At 41.6% G+C, this 16,887-nt stretch overlaps 1 protein-coding gene across 4 annotated transcripts in view; it reads left to right on the top strand.

The window, feature by feature from the left end:
* Positions 1-16,887, top strand: part of PCDH15 (protocadherin related 15) — a 1,574,801-nt gene that overhangs the window by 1,341,304 nt on the left and 216,610 nt on the right. For all 4 annotated transcript variants that reach the window (XM_070752283.1, XM_070752284.1, XM_070752286.1 and 1 more), the window contains 2 exons: positions 8,174-8,479; positions 10,144-10,368. In XM_070752283.1, coding sequence (XP_070608384.1) covers positions 8,174-8,479; positions 10,144-10,368 — 531 coding nt within the window. The remainder of the gene's footprint in view (positions 1-8,173; positions 8,480-10,143; positions 10,369-16,887) is intronic.

The raw sequence follows: 16,887 nt of genomic DNA, 5'->3' as shown, positions 1-16,887 counted from the left end.
GCACTGGCACATCACTTCCACTGTTTCGTTGACTGGACATGGGGTGGAGATGTGCAACTGGGTATCATCCGCATACTGATGATACCTCACCCCATGCCCTTGGATGATCTCACCCAACGGTTTCATGTAGATATTAAATAGCACTTCACAAGGGAGAAGCCTAGAGGTCAACCTCTGACCCCCCACTAACACTGACTGCAACCCACCGGAGAGGTAGTAGGAGAACCACTGAAGGACAGTGTCTCCCACTCCCAAACCCTCCAGTCCGCGCAGAAGGATACCATGGTCGATGGTATTGAAAGCTGCTGAGAGGTCAAGAAGCACCAGGACAGAGGTCGGTCCTCTCCCCCCTGCTGTTCAATATCTACATGAAACCGCTGGGTGAGATCATTCAGGGGCATGGGGTGAGGTATCATCAGTATGCGGATGATACCCAGTTATACATCTCCACCCCATGTCCAGTCAACGAAGTAGTGGAAGTGACGTGCCGGTGCCTGGAGGCTGTTGGGGTCTGGATGGGTGTCAACAGACTCAAACTCAACCCGGATAAGATGGAGAGGGTCTGCAACTTGGATGTCCTCCTCGATCCACAGCTCACATTAGAGAAACATCTTTCAGCTCTGGCGAGGGGGGCGTTTGCCCAGGTTCGCCTGGTGCACCAGTGGTGGCCCTATCTGGACCGGGACTCACTGCTCACAGTCATTCATGCCCTCATCACCTCAAGATTCGACTACTGTAATGCTCTCTACATGGGGCTACCTTTGAAAAGTGTTCGGAAACTTCAGATCGTGCAGAATGCAGCTGTGAGAGCAATCATGGGCTTCCCAAGGTATGCCCATGTTACACCAACACTCCGCAGTCTGCATTGGTTGTCGATCAATTTCCGGTTACAATTCAAAGTGTTGGTTATGACCTATAAAGCCCTTCATGGCACCAGACCAGAATATCTCTGGGACCGCCTTCTGCCACATGAATCTCAGCGACCGTCTAGGTCCCACAGAGTTGGCCTTCTCCAGGTCCCGTCAACCAGGGCCACCATCAGGAATTTTGGGGCCCCATACAGCCTAAGTGTCTGGGGCCCCCCGCCATTTTAAAACTATTTTAAGTCGCCAAGCCACTCCATCCCCCGGGGATCATTTCCCGCTTCACACCAAGCAAGGCGGGTCCCATAGGCCAGTGTTTCCCAACCTTGGCAACTTGAAGATATCTGGACTTCAACTCCCAGAATTCCCCAGCCAGCGAATGCTGGCTGGGGAATTCTGGGAGTTGAAGTCCAGATATCTTCAAGTTGTCAAGGTTGGGAAGCACTGCCATAGGCTATTTCAGGAACTGGGTTAAGCCGATTGTTTGGACTTGTCCAGGAGAAAAAAGAAGCGGGAGCGGTGAGGAAAAGAAAGATCCTCCTGGCATTGGTCAGGCGGAGCGAGGCTTATTTACGGCTCCTTGGCACTTCTCCCTTCTTGGAAGAGGCCTTGTTGACAAAACCATGTGCTTTCTAGCGAGGGGAGAGGGGAGGGGGATCCCACACCCGGCAGCCACCGGTGAGGAGCTGGAAAGGACGAGGGGAGAGAAAAAGCAGGGTACCAGCAGTCGGGCGGGTGTCTTGAGGGGGCACTCCCATCTGGAAGGAAGGGAAGAAAGGCGAGGCCGAGCTATGAAGGAAGGAAGGAAGGAAGGAAGGAAGGAAGGAAGGAAGGAAGGAATGGTAAAAGGGGCGATCAAGAGAGGAATGGGTGAATGAATGGACGGAGGGTGGGAAGGAAGGAAAGAGGGAAGGGACAGGAACAGAGGAAGGGTGCAAAGAAAGCAAGGAAAGTTGTGAAAGGGGAGAGTAAGAGAGGAAGGAGTGAAAGAAGGGAGTGAGGGAGGAAAGAAGGGAGGAAGGAGAAAGAAAGAAAGAAATGGAGGGAGGGAAAGAAAGAAAGAAAGAAAGAAAGAAAGGGGGAAGGGACAGGAACAGAGGAAGGAAGGAAGGAAACTTATGAAAGGGGAGAGTAAGAGAGGAAGGACTGAAGGAAGGGAGGGAGAGAAGAAGGTAGGAAGGAGAAAGAAAAGAAGAAATAGAGGAAGGGAAGGTAAAAGAGAGAAAGAAAAAGAGCAAGAAAGAGAAAGAGAATGAAAGAGAAATAAAAAGAGAGGGGGGAGTGAAAGAAATGGAAGGAGGGAAGGAAGGAGAGAAAGCAAGAGAAAGAAAAAAAGAATGAAAGAGCAAGAGAGAAAGAGAAAGAGAGAAAGAAAGAAAAAGAAAGAAAAGAAAGAAAGAAGGAAAGAAAGAAGGAAAGAAAGAAGGAAAGAAAGAAAGAAAAAGAAATAAAGAGAATGAAAGAGAAATAAAAATAGAGAGGGGGAATGAAAGAAATGGAAGGAGGGAAGGAAGGAGAGAAAGAAAAAGAAAGAAAGCAAGAGAAAGAAAAAAGAATGAAAGAGAAAGAGAGAAAGGAAGAAAGAAAGAAAGAAAGAAAGAAAGAAAGGCAACTCCAAAGAAAGGCTCACTGAGCATGAAAAGAGAGACCGCGATCTCCACTTGCCTCCCCTTTGCGCCTCGCCCTTCCCACCCGGTCGCCCGCATGCGCTTACCTGCTCCCAGCGCCAGCAGCAGGAATTCGAGCGAGTAAGCCCAAAAGAAGCCTTTGGCTCCGGGCAGCGGGCGGTGTTCACGGCCCCCCCGAACCCCAGGCCCAGCACCTCCTCCGGAGGCCAAAAGGCGCGGCTCTCTTGCCCTCGAGTCGCAATCCTCAGGGGGACACAAGGCCGGCGGAGAAGTCGGCCAGGCTCAGCCCTCTCCCGGCTTCCCCAATTCCGCTTCCCCAGCAGTGCGGCTTGGCTTCCGGAGGGCCGAGCTCCTTCCGCCGCTGCCATCGGGGCTCCCTGCCTGTCTGCCGGCCTCCCTGCCTTCTTTCCTCGCGGGGGTGGGAAGAAGGTGTGGGCTGCGGTCGGAGAAGCTCCGCAGAGGCAGAGTTCATCGCAATCAGGGTTGGAGAGTTTTTGGCGGGCGCCGGGGGCCCCCATTATTCAATTTGGCTGGGCCCCTGACGCCACTCCCAGTAGTACCGGTCTATCGGCAGCCCTGCCGTCAACTAAGCAATGTCGTTTGGCGGGGCCCAGGAGAAGAGCCTTCTCTGTGGAGGGCCCAACCCTCTGGAACCAGCTCCCCCCAGATATCAGAGTTGCCCCCACCCTCCTTGCCTTTCGCAAGCTCCTTAAAACCCACCTCTGTCATCAGGCATGAGGGAATTGAAATTTCTCTTCCCCCCAGGCTTATAGAATTTATACATGGTATGCTTGTATGTATGAGTGGTTTTTTAAATTGGGGTTTTTTAGATTGTTTTTTAATATTAGATTTGTTTACATTGTCTTTTTATATTGTTGTTAGCTGCCCTGAGTCTTCGAAGAGGGCCGGCATACAAATCTAATAAATAATAATAATAATAATAATAATAATAATAATAATAATAAAAACCCTGTCCCGGGCCCGCCAGAGATCATCCATCAACGTGACCGCAGTTTCCGTGCTGTAGCCAGGCCTGAATCCTGACTGCTGAGGGCCTAGATAATCGGCCTCTTCCAAGGACCAGTGGAGCTAGAGCGCCACCACCTTCTCAACAACCTTCCTCATAAAGGGAAGGTTGGAGACTGGTCGGTAGTTGTTAAGAATGGCTGGGTCCAGGGAAGGCTTCTTGAGGAGGGGGCGCACAAGTGCCTCCTTGTAGGGATCCGGAAAGGACCCCCCTCCCCAAAGAAGCATTGACAATCTCCTGGACCCAGCTCCGTGTCACCTCCCTACTGGCCGAGACCAGCCAGGAGGGACACGGATCCAGTAAGCAGGTGGTGGAACTCACAGCTCCAATGGCTTTGTCCACTTCATCAGGTGTCACCAGATCAAACACTTCCCAGACAGATGGACAAGTACGGGCCCCAGTCACCTCGGCTGACTCATTGTCAGTTGACTTTGTTATCCGAGCGATTTTATCAGCGAAAAACATGTTAAAATCCTTGGCACTGCTCTGCAAGGGCTCCCCAACTCCCCCCTGGTTATGAAGGGAACGGGTCACCCTAAACAGAACGGCCGGGCGGGATTCCGCTGATGGAATCAAGGCGGCATGATACGCACATCTTGCCGCCTTGAGCGCCACTTTGTAAGTCTTAATATAAGCTCTTACAAGTATTCGATCGGATTTGGACTTACTCTACCTCCATCGCTTCTCCAGACGTAACTGGATAAGTATGGATAAGCCAATACAGTGGTACCTCTACCTACGAACGGCTCTACTTATGAAATTTTCTAGATAAGAACTGTGTGTTCAATATTTTTTTGCCTCTTCTCAAGAACCAATTTCCACTTACAAACCCGAGCCTCCAAAACTGTAACTGGAAAAAGCAGGGAGAAGCCTCCGTGGAGCCTCTCTAGGAATCTCCTGAGAGGAAACAGGGCCGGAAAAGGCGGGGAGAAGCCTCCATGGGGCCTGTCTAGGAATCTCTTGGGAGAAAACAGTGCCTCTACCCTCCCTGTGGTTTCTCCAATTGCACACATTATTTGCTTTTACTTTGATTCCTATGAGAAAAATTGTCATCTACAGTGATAGATCTGCTGCATCAAATGGCCAGCTACCAGAACTATCAGAAAAGGCAAACCTGTTATTTGTATTAAATATGTTTGAAGAAAGATATATCCAGTTTGAGAAACAAACATGCAGTTCCGAAAGCTTCAAAGTGCACTATGAAATTCAATAATATTTAAGTGATATTATGAGCATTTCATCATTAACAATTTATAACACCTTTGCAGTCATAGCTGTCATAATAGATCACTAATGAAGACAGGTTTTGTTGAATAGTCTGTTAGCAGCTGACAAGAACTAGCTTTTATATCACCATGGGCGATATACACTGCAAGTGTAGAAAGCTCTACCAGCCGATGGAAAAATGGAAATGAAAAAATGGAACGACCAACTTCATACTGTGCTGAAATCTATCCATATTTCCATCCTACTACAAAAGATATTCACTGATACTATTTTTAGGGAACATTCTTGTAGTGTTTCAAAATAAAAGACAACGGATACAGTTCAACGACCAAGTGCCCATTTGGCATGACTTTAATCTGTGGGCACTGTAGAGAAAGCAGTGAAAGACTCTAGTCTAAAAGCTGGAGAAGTTCAATTCAGAGTAGACAGCGTGATAATGGATGAACCAATGATCTGGCTTATACAAGGCAACTTTCTATGTTCTATTCACATGGCATTTTTCCTCACCTTACATGTCATGTAAAGTTGCCAAAAAGATTCTTAATATTACACTACTGTGATTTTTATTATAGTGTATGACACTTGGTCATGAAGCACACATTGAAAAAAAGTAATATTGTGTTGCATCACTGGACAATTGTGCCTGTGACTGAGATCTACTTTTTCTTCCCTCTCTGCCTTATATCCAAACTTCTTTTGAGTTCTACTTTTGTTTACAAAAAACAAACAAACAACCCAACCCTAATTGCTTCACAACTATAGGGAATTCTCTTGCAGATCTCATTAATATAGCGGGGTGGATTTTTTAGCTGTGTACAATTGGCAGAATAGCTATTTTGGAATGTTTAGAAAATCAGGAAAGAAATACACCTTTTGGTGTTTTTTTTAAAGTAAAATTCGTATTAGACATTTTCCAATCTTCTGCTTTTGCTTGCACATTTTGTTATAATTCTAGACAAAATTAATCCTTTGTTGTCTTAGTTCTTTTGTCTATACTGACAGATATGGTTCTTGAGCTTGATTTTGCTTGGCTGAGATCCAAAAGTTCCCTATCTTGATTTGGAGACAGACTGATTTTTTAATAATCAACATCACAATCCCAGGAGACAGCAGAATCGAGGAGAAGCAGTTAGAGAAATTAGTGAAATGCGAAGATCTAAAAATCGAGCTGCAATGACTCTGGCATAAGCCAGTGAAAGTGGTCCCAGGGCACGCTGGGCACAGTGCCAAAGGATCTCAGTGGACATTTGAAAACCATCGGAATTGACAAAATCTCCATCTGTCAATTGCAAAAGGCCAGTTTACTGGAATCGGCAAACATAATTCACAGCTACATCACGCAGTCCTAGGTGCTTGGGAAGTGTCCGATTGGTGATGAAATATGAAATCCAGCATAGTGATCTTATTTGCTGTGTTGTATTGACATAATAATAATAATAATAATAATAATAATAATAATAATAATAATATATTATTATTATTATTATTATAATTATAACTATAGTTGTTATAGTTATAGTTATAATAATTATAATAATTACAATTATATAACTAAACTATAACTATAACTATTATAATTATAATAGTTATAGTTATAGTTATAATTATAATAATTATAATTATAATTATAATTAATAATAATTTATTAGACTTATATGCCGCCCCTCTCTGAAGACTCGGGCGGCTCACTGTCTCAGGCTCTGAGTCTCAAATTTCATTAATTCATTTAGCTCTAAAGTCTGCATGTTCCAGAGAGAGTTGTGCCCTTGATATAGCTGGACTTATCCTAGTTGAATACATATGATTATGACCCATGTCATTTGTTTCATTCCCCAATGGTTTTGTTGCTGATATTCTTAGGATACTGTGATTTTAAAAAAATATACCATAGTTCTATGCTGCCTAGAGTTTCAGTCTGGCAAGTTGGATGACAATAAACCAATGCATCTCTTTCTAAGCTGACCTTTAGAGGGGGTGTGGTATTTTCTAATACATCATTCCTTTGCTTTGTCGACGAAAATAATAAAATTCTCTTCAGTTGTATTTGCCATAAGGAAGCATTGGTTCTTTTTATTTTGTCTTTTCTTTACTTGTTTTTATTTCTTTGGTGCTTGTCTGTAAATAAAGCCACATTAATAATAATGATACATTTTGTTCAGAGGGTGTGTGTGTGTAAACACATGGACCACCTGATCTCTGGCTTTGATTTTTAATTTTTAGGGTTTTTATTAGGCAGCAAACACTTGTCCCTATAGAGATAAAAATGTTAAAAAAAAACAGTTTTGTATAATTTCCAGAAGTATCTCATATTCAATTATTATCCTTGATTAATTCATTTTTTGACTAAGAGCAAGAAATTAATTGTTTCTTACAAAACAAAGAGGGGAGAAAATAGCTGGAGATTTAAAACAGCATTTTTAAAAATTAGAGATAGCTGTCTTGAAAAGGAAAACTAACTGATCTGTGGCTTGGAATATACCATATTTTTCCGAGTATAAGATGCACTTTTCTCACCCCCCAAAACTGGGTGGAAATGTCTGTGCATCTTATATTGTGGTGGGGGAGGGGGTTGGTGCAGTGCTGATCAGCTGTTCTAGAATGGGCCACAGTGGTGGCAGAGAATGGGCTATGGTGAATGGGCCATGGCGGTGGCGAACAGACTGCGGGTAATGGGCCACAGTTAATGGGCTGCGTAAATGGGCTGTGGCAAATGGGTCACAGATAATGGTGGTAGTGGCAGCAAACAGGACAGATGAATAGATGCTGGGAGGCAGGGGCAGATTTTTCCCCCTTGTTTTTCTTCTCAAAAGCTAAATGCGTCTTATAATCCAGAGTGTCTTATAGTCCTAAAAATATGGTAATTCACCTTCTGATGCCTATGTTTGTTGGATGTCCATCCTCATAGTTAAATCAGACATACTTTCATTGGTTTTCATTGGAAAAATTAAAGAAAGTTTTCTGATGGTAGAAACTACCTTTATCCACATATTGTCAAGTGTGAAAGACCAGGTCCTCACATACAAATCCAATTAAACTCAGGTATTGCTAAACACTAGGGGTGTCAAAATCACATCATCGCAGTGGTGTTATGTGATGTATTGGGACTTTTTTCCCTTCACCAGGGGTGGTCAGCACGTGAGGCATCTGGCCTGTGGGCCTGGAATTTGACAGCCTTGGCCTATGCCATCTTTTTAATTAACAGTAAGAACCTTCCTGGAGTTAGAAAAGGGCCCATAGATTTCAAGAGAGGTTGGACTTACTCCTCTTGTGGCTACATAGGGATTCTATATTTATCCCTCTTTTAATTCAACCCTCAGGTTCTGGCACTCCTTCTTTTATACATAAATCTTTTAAGCAAGTGATCCTGAAGTGTGCATAATGGGTTATTATAATTTTTCAACTTTAATACATTTTATTTTATTTTTTAGGCTACTGACCCAGATGCTGGAGTAAATGGCCAAGTCCACTATAGTTTAGCAAACTTTAATAATGTTTTTCGAATAACATCCAATGGTAGTATTTACACTTCAGTGAAACTAAACAGAGAAAAAAAAGATTATTATGAACTCATTGCTGAAGCCACAGATGGAGCTGTGGATGCGCGCCGTACAACATTAACTCTGGGAATCAGAGTCCTGGATATTGATGACAACAGTCCTGTTTTCACAAATGCCTCCTATACTGTTTCAATTCCTGAAAGTCTGGCCCCAGGCACAGTATTTCTTCGTTTAGAGGTAAAGGAGGCATGAGTTACAAAATATGTTAATGGCTAAGACAATGTGATATAACGTATGCATGTGTGTTTGTGTTTCATTGAATCAGATTTAACTTCTGGTCTGACCTGCATAGCAGGTCCATTCAGTGTTCTTTGCAACATTTTCAGAAGTGGTTTGCCCTTTTTTGCTTAACTAGAACAGACCAAGAATAATTGGACCATAGTCATCTGCCTCATTTCCATGCCTAAATCAGAATTGAAACTTAGTCTTTTCTAGTCCAGCACTTTTAATCACTAAAGCAAACAGCTCTTCATGTAACTTTCACATATATGTGTATAAAGAATCATTTAATTGCAAAAAAAGAATAAGCAATATCACTATCACATATCCCCAGTCTATAGACGAGATTTTTAATCTGTAGAACAATATTGAATAACACAGTTGGAAGGAACCTTGGAGGTTTTCTAGTTCAACCCCCTGCTCAATATGTGGTTGTCAAGAGGCTGTCTAGCTACTTCTTAAAAGCTTTCGATGTTGGAGCACCTACAACTTCTGAAGGCATTGGTTGACTGTATTAAAAAAAATTCTCCTTAGATCTAAATTGCTTCTCTCATTGATTAGTTTCCATTCACTGTTTCTTATTTTGCCTTCTGGTGCTTTGGAAAATAGGTTAACCCCCCTCTTATTTTGTGGCAGCCCTGCAAGTATTAGGACACTACTATCAGGTCACTCCAAATGAAAAAAATAGTATTAAATATTAAGAGATGTTATATTAAATTAATTAACCATGACATTTAGTGTTTTAAATGGGAAAAACTACTAACATTCCTTGAGTTATTAGAAATATTTCCAGTCCAACATCAAATTGAATTGAAATAAATTGAATTGAATTGAATTTTTATAGCTTTATGCTGTTATGTCAGTCTTGACTTCTGGCAACAAAGCAAGTCACTGACCCAAGGTTTCTTACACAGGTTTCCTGATTTCTAACCTATTAGTTTAACCACCACATCAAATTGGCTCTCAGCTACTATATATTGTGTGTGATGATTGTATGTGAATCTAGACATTTTTATATGATTGGTATTTTTATTTATTAGCAATCCTTTGCAAATTTTGACAATCTGTAGAGGCTATTTAAATTCCTATTTTTGACATCAGTATAATACAATTTTATATATTTATTTTTATGGCTTCAAAACAATTCTTTAAAAAATGAAAGAAAAACATTAATCATAGTTTGTGTTTCTCTTAACAGTGGAGCACTTGTGACTACTGTCTTGTTATATTTATCCCTCCCAAAATATCCTTTCATTTAAAAAAAAATAGTCAGTCTCTTGAAACTACCAAATTTCATGAGATGTGATGATTGTATGTGAATCCAGACATTTTTATATGATTGGTATTTTTATTTATTAGCAATTCTGCCATCACACAACATGATATGATAATATCCAGCTTCTAAAGATATTCCTCATTGTACTTAGATTAGATGTACTCATATAGATAAATGAGTTTGAGGGAGATGATTTTTTTGAGAGGTATTTTTGTGGTATGTGAGCCCATGTGTATGTGTGCATAGACATAAAATCAACATTGCAAAATAATGTTTTGTGTGGATGGATGTTTGTTTTAGTAAAGAAATTTGTAAATCCTAAAATCCTGTTCTTAATTTCCTCAAGGCTAAGGATGTTGACCTTGGCTCCAATATTACCTATGGAATACGAAGTCAGCGACCACTCCAGTTTTTTGCATTGAACAAATTTACAGGCGAACTGTCACTTCGAAAGTCCTTGGATTTTGAGTCCTTCTCTGGCTCAGAAGCAACATTCACTTTTTTAGTGGAAGCCTTCGATGTCGGAGGAGCGATGCCTCCAGGCCTTGCTACTGTGACTGTGAGAATAAAGGTAAGAATTGCGTCTTCTTCTCTCCTTCTCTGCTCCTATAATCTATGCTCGATGCTTTCAAACAAGACCCAGATGCATTTTAAAAGGATAAAGAAATATTCCAAAAAAGGCTTCTTTTTCTTTTATAATCTTGACTACATTTTCTTCATATAGGCTGACTTTACAAGAATAACTTGTTCAAATTTATAATGAATTTCATCACATAATTAAAGAACTATTTTTGGTTCATGGATCTGTGAGCTACAAAATTGAATGGGCAAATCTTTTTTTAAAAACCCATAGAAAGAAACACTTGACTGAAGTGGCAATATCTATATTGACTGAAGTGGCAACATCTATATTACAGTTTAAGTCTTCAGAAATCCACAGTTTTATTATCTTTACTTAGGGACCAGCTGCCTGTATGAACTCAACTAACATTTTTCATGTTATCATGAAATTCTAACTTTCTCTCCACAACATAAATAATCTGCTCTTAAAAATAGAAATGTTTCTGTTTTCATGAGTTGTTGTGCAATCTGCTTATCTTTATCTTGGGAGCTTTAAGTAGCTATTTACTTGAATGTTTAGGTACCTGTATATATTCCAAATATATGGAACGGTGATAGTGAAAAGCATTAATGGTCCAAACTGATATTTGCAAATGTATATCAAATTAGTATACAATTGATTACTTACCAATTGCTGAATTATATGTATTTATTTATGTAAGATCTGCAAAACAGCTGTTAATACCCATTTTGAAATACTGAAAATTGTATCCATGTTGTCGATGGGCTTACATATAGAGATATTTCTGGAATGGACTGAATGTAACATCGTCTGTGAAATTATTGTTCTAGGATCTTTCTTATGTATGAAAGATACAAGCTTTTATTGTTTTATTTTTTTCCTTTAGTGCCTAAATATGTTGCAGGAGAGTTAATATATCATTCACCAGTATCATACAGGGCTACTTGCAATGGCATAGTCAATGGAGAATTATAATTGCCTAGGAGGCGGAATAACCACACGGACACCAGAACTGGGTTATAATGGGTCACTTTTTATTGATTATGATAAAGACCTGCAGAGATCGCTAAGAGGGCAGAATTTCCTGCCAAAACATACTTGGGCAACTATAGGCAAAGGTCCTTGCCAAGTAGTGTGAAGCTATTACTCACCTTCATCCAATTTTCTGCCACACCCAGGCATGTGGAAGGGCTCACAAGCCATGACCTGGAATCAGAAGTTGCGTATAACCCTAGGGCCCAATACCCTGACCTGGTACCGAAAATTATGTGTGTGAGCCCCAGGGGCAGCCCCCCCAATCCCCTGATCAGGTCGAGACTTGAGTTTCTGGTGAGGGGCTGTTCATCATCTTCCCAAAAAGATGCCCATAGGAGAACACACAGTTGCATCTGGCATCCCCTTTTCCGCCCCTTTCTGCTAACCCTGTGAGCATAGGAAAAATTATGAATTAATTGGCCTTTTACTATTTACACTCATAACACCCCCTAACCCAGTCTGCTCCCGCCTTTCCAGTGTGGAGCAGGTGAAAAAACAGCCGTGACATAAGGTGTCCCAGCTGCAAAAAATTCCTACTCGGTGCCCAGTGGGCAACCCTATCAAGCACACCGGACATAGTGGAGGGCAGGTGGGTATTCGACTTGAGGGGCGATGCAAAGGGGGAAAAGGACTGGCATGGCAGCGTGCTACCCCTTAAATAGATCTCTTAGCACTGCCCCCCACCCCTTTGCTTACAGGGGACCCCATAGAGGTAACTGGGAGATGCCCAAGCAGCTGTAGAAGATGACCATCGCCCCTCACCTGAATAACTGGTGCCCTGTTTATCCAGCCCCTTCTGCAAATGTTGGCCAGCTGCTAAGGCATGCTGGCCTTTCAATTGTTTCTACACATGCAAAATTTGTAATATGGAGACAGATTTCCAATTCTATTTCCATGGCATAGAGCAGTGGCATTGATGAATCTTTTTGGAACAAGTGCCAAAACGGGTGCACACATCTATGCATGCTGGAAAAAGAAGAGCAGCTGCATGTGCTCACCGGGAAGATGATCTTCTTGTTTTCAGTGTGCACATGCATATCAGCCACCTGGCTGCTTGGTTTCTGGCACACATGCATGCACGCATGCGTACCAGGTGGCTGCTCTTCCAGTTTTCGACACTCCTGTGTGCATGAATATCAGCTAGCCACTGCACCAGAACCGAAAAGAGCAACAGGCAACGGCTCGCATGCCTGAACAGATGTCACTGCGTGCCACTTCTGGCACACATGCCATAGTTATATTGTTCAATATAAAAAATAACTAATAGAAATTCTGCTTAGATCCATTCTTGCTAACAGTCCAGATGTTAAATCATTATCCAGAATAATTGGCATTGCCCTTTTTTCCTCAAATTTCAATGTTCTTAAATTTTTCTCTCTTTTCTGTAACATGAACAGAGAGCTTACTTCTTTATTCATGACAAGAGAGGTGGGTGGCCTGTGTTTAGCTTTTGATTGTTCTGTTATATCTTACCCTTTCACCAATCTAACTGTCCTGGAACAATCAATAGCTGGAGAAACACACACCACATACAGGCTGTATCATCCTTCAGAATCATTTGTCCCAAAATCACAAAGAAGTTTCATCCACTATCCTTATTCATGCATAAGTTCGGTTCTAAATAACTCTTGCATGATTGCCTGAGGGAAACTCTTTCCAGTAGTCTTCCCTTATTTTACTATGTATTTCATCCCATCACATGAGTGACGCTTCTGCAAAATATCAATTGCCAGCAGCAAATATGGAGTATAAGCAGTGAAGGACTACCAAAATTTTTACTACCACACTGTGAGTGTGACTTATGCAGGATGCCCTGCATTTCCTTTCAACATCTTTCAGTGCAAATTGGGTGCTCTGGCCCACCCCTGAGTATAAGGACGACCGTGGCCTTCAGTTGAGGTGCTGAAGATCTACCGTAGAATATTCATAATAAAACAGCTCATAAAATATAATATACATAGCTGTAGAAGTGCATTAATTATCAATGCAAGTATAAATCTAAAATATTGCAGACTATTTATTAAAATATATATCATTCAGAAACAAGAGAAACAAGTATATGTTTAAACCTAAATCAAACAGAAGTGATTATTTCTTCAAGCAGCTAAGCCTTATTTTCATTGCAGCAACACCGAATTTGGCTACTGTCCAAGTAATAAACAGTTTTGGATATTTTAGGTTCACATAGAAATTATCTGGTCTTCCTGGAAATTTACATATTAGAAGCAGACTATAACTGTTGGAAATTTAAAAACATTTTACGAGCAATTCCCTGAGTCAGGTGACGAATTCGTTGATCGTCTCCCCTTCTACTTGCTGAGAGCACTCGAATTTGTGCCTGCATATTCTTGTAGGTTGAGTTGGCTTAAAATGGGCTTTCAGCTTCGCAGTGAAGGTGGCCCATGGTACCGATCTCATCGGGTCTGGATTCGTTAGCGTTTTAGAGAGATTGTAGATGAAGGGGCTGCAGCAGTTCAGGAATATAGCCTCCTTCATCTTGTCACTGGCATCCTCATGGGCAGAGGTTTCTAGGAAGTTTTCGAATTCTTCCATATATGTGTCTCAGGTTGATTTCTATGGGTCAAAGAATGCTGGCACTTGGGCTACTGAAGATGCTTCCATGACTTCTCTCTTGCGTTGGTTCAAGTTTCTTTTGTCGCCAATGTTAAATTGGAATAATGGAGAGGACACATTTTGGCCTGATTCATTTTTATTAGGAACCAGCCTGTGTAATTTTGTAAAGCTCAAATTGATACAATTTCAAGTTTACTGCAAAAGACAAGGCATGCAGCTTGGTTTCACTATTTAAAGGGTTTTTCTTTCTGTAGGCACAGCTTTGACAGCCATTTAGATTTTCCCGCCCGCTGTTTAGTCAATCAGTGGCCGGGTATGCAGGTGAACCAGTTTAAACGTATAATAACATAAACTATTTACATATGCTCATTTACATGAATACATAACAAGCAAAGGAAATACTAATTGGGAACAGAGTAAGAGGTTCCTTATCATTAAGCTCCTTCAAGAGAAAGGGAGCACCTGTACTTTTGTGGAGAAAATAAGGAAAAGGCAAATTGTAGTCTGATAATTAAAGACACAGATCATTCACTACGTATCAACACCGCCTGATCTGTATTTTTGAAGAAACCAGAAAACTTTTTTTATTTTTTTAAACTCCACATCCATACATATATCAATGCATACACCTTTTAAAAATGATATCAATAACATACATGGTTACATAACTCTATCTAATCTCTTGCATTTCCTTATCTGCAGTCTGTATTATTTTTCTTTCTCACTCTCTTCTCTCTCCAATTCTTCCATCTACTTTCCTTCCCTTCTCTCCTTCCTTCCTCTCTCCACCCCATCTCTTCCTTTCTCCAACTACTTCCTCTTTCTCCCTCTAAACCAGTGGTTCTCAACCTTGGGATCGGGACCCCTTTGGGGGTCAAATGACCATTTCATGGGGGTCGCCTGAGACCCTAGGAAAAGACAAATTTCTCCTGGTATTAGGAACTAAAGCTTCTATTCTGGCATCTTGGAACATATTTTTACAATCCGACCAATCAGGCGTTTACAGTGGGGGCGTCTCTCTGACCTTCCTGCCAATCAACTCAAAACTCTGTTGGGAGAATTGGCGCTAGACCTATGGTTGGGGGTCACCACAACACGAGGAACTGTATTAAGGGGTCGTGGCCTTAGAAAGGTTGAGAACCACTGCTCTAAACCTTCCCTTGAGTGATTTCAATTCCAATAGATCTTATATTAAACAGACTGATAATATATTACTAAATAATTATTTCCTTTTGGTTCTCTTTTATAATATTTTTTAAAATCTCAACACTTTGTCTTGTCAGGGTTGAGTCTGAGCCTATTAACGCTCTTCCAAATCCTCACAGTTTCCAGTATTTTATTTTCTTGACAATTTGCATATTTAATTTTGTCCTTTGTATTAGATTGTGCTAAAAGTTATCTGTCCGTCTGTCCGTCCGTCCATCCATCCATCCATCCATCTATCTATCGATCTATTTATATACCTACATACCTACCTACCTACCTACCTACCTACCTATTTATATTTTTATGCCACCCAACTCCCTAGGGACTCAGGGCGACTCACAACGAAAACGAACATGAATCAGTGTAAAAGCATTTAAATTTAAATTAAATTAAATTAATAAATAATAAATAAAATAATTGCAGTCATCCATACATTCATGGGCTGACCTCACTAGTCATTATCCCAAGGTCAATGGCCCCAGGCCTGTCGTAAAAGCCAGGTCTTTACAGCTTTCCAGAAGGCCAATAAGGTGGAGGTAGAGCAGATCTTGGGAGGTAGCTGGTTCCAGAATATTGGGGCAACCACAGAGAAGGTTCTCCCCTGTGGACCCACCAGCCAACACTGTTTAGCTGATGAGACCCGAAGAAGACCAATCCTGCGAGATCTTACTGGTCACTGGAAGGTATATGATAGAAGGCGGTCTTGCAGATACTCTGACCCTGAGCCATATAGGGCTTTAAAGGTAATAAGGAACACCTTTAATTGTAGTTGGAGACCGATAGGAAGCCAGTGCAGCTCACAAAGAATCGATGAACTAAATCAATGTGTATGGGTGTATCTGGGCACACCTACAACAGCTCGCGCAGCTGCATTCTGGACCAACGGTAACCCCATGTAGAGTGCATTGCAATAATCCAGCCATGAGGTGATAAGGGCATGAGTGACGTGAGAAGAGCCTCTAGATCCAAGTAGAGTCGCAATTGGTGCAAACCTGTGCAAAGATCCCCTTAGCTACAGCTGTCAGGTGTTGATCTAATCTTAGCTGTGAGTCTAGGAGGACACCCAAATTGTGAACCCATTCTGAGGAGGTTAATTTCTCTCCCCCCAGATCCAAAGAAGGATAGTCAACATGGTCCTTTGGAGGCAGTATCCACAGCCACTTGGTCATGTCAGGGTTAAGTTTGAGCCTGTTGACTCACATCCAGACTCTCACCTCATCCAGGCACCAGCACATCATATCCCCTGCTTCACTGAAGTGACAAGGGAAGGAGATATATATCAGCATATTGCTGAAATCTCACTCTGTGTTGTTGGATGATCTTACCCAGTGGTTTCATGTAGATGTTAAATAGTAGGGGAGAGAGAACCAAGCCCTGAGGCACCCCACAAACGAGGGCTCTAGGGATCTACCTCTGCCCTGCCACCAACACTGACTGCAATCGACCAGAGAGATAGGAGGAGAACCATAGTAATCAGGTGTCGCAGGCTCAAATTCATCCCACACAATAGGACTAAGATCTGTATACATCCAAGACACAAAAGTCAATATTATTGATCTGTGATATATATATTTGGATTAAAAAATGCTCCATTTAAAGTACGGTACTCACATTCTCTTATCAGCTGGTTATTTGGTGTCAATTTTTAGATAGTAAATCTTTCCTGAATATTCGAACAGAAGCCATGTTATA

This window comes from Erythrolamprus reginae, chromosome 5 (genome assembly GCF_031021105.1).
Source record: "Erythrolamprus reginae isolate rEryReg1 chromosome 5, rEryReg1.hap1, whole genome shotgun sequence".
NCBI lineage: Eukaryota > Metazoa > Chordata > Lepidosauria > Squamata > Dipsadidae > Erythrolamprus > Erythrolamprus reginae.
Note: the sequence above shows the minus strand (reverse complement) of the source record. Positions and strands in the feature narration are given on the sequence as shown.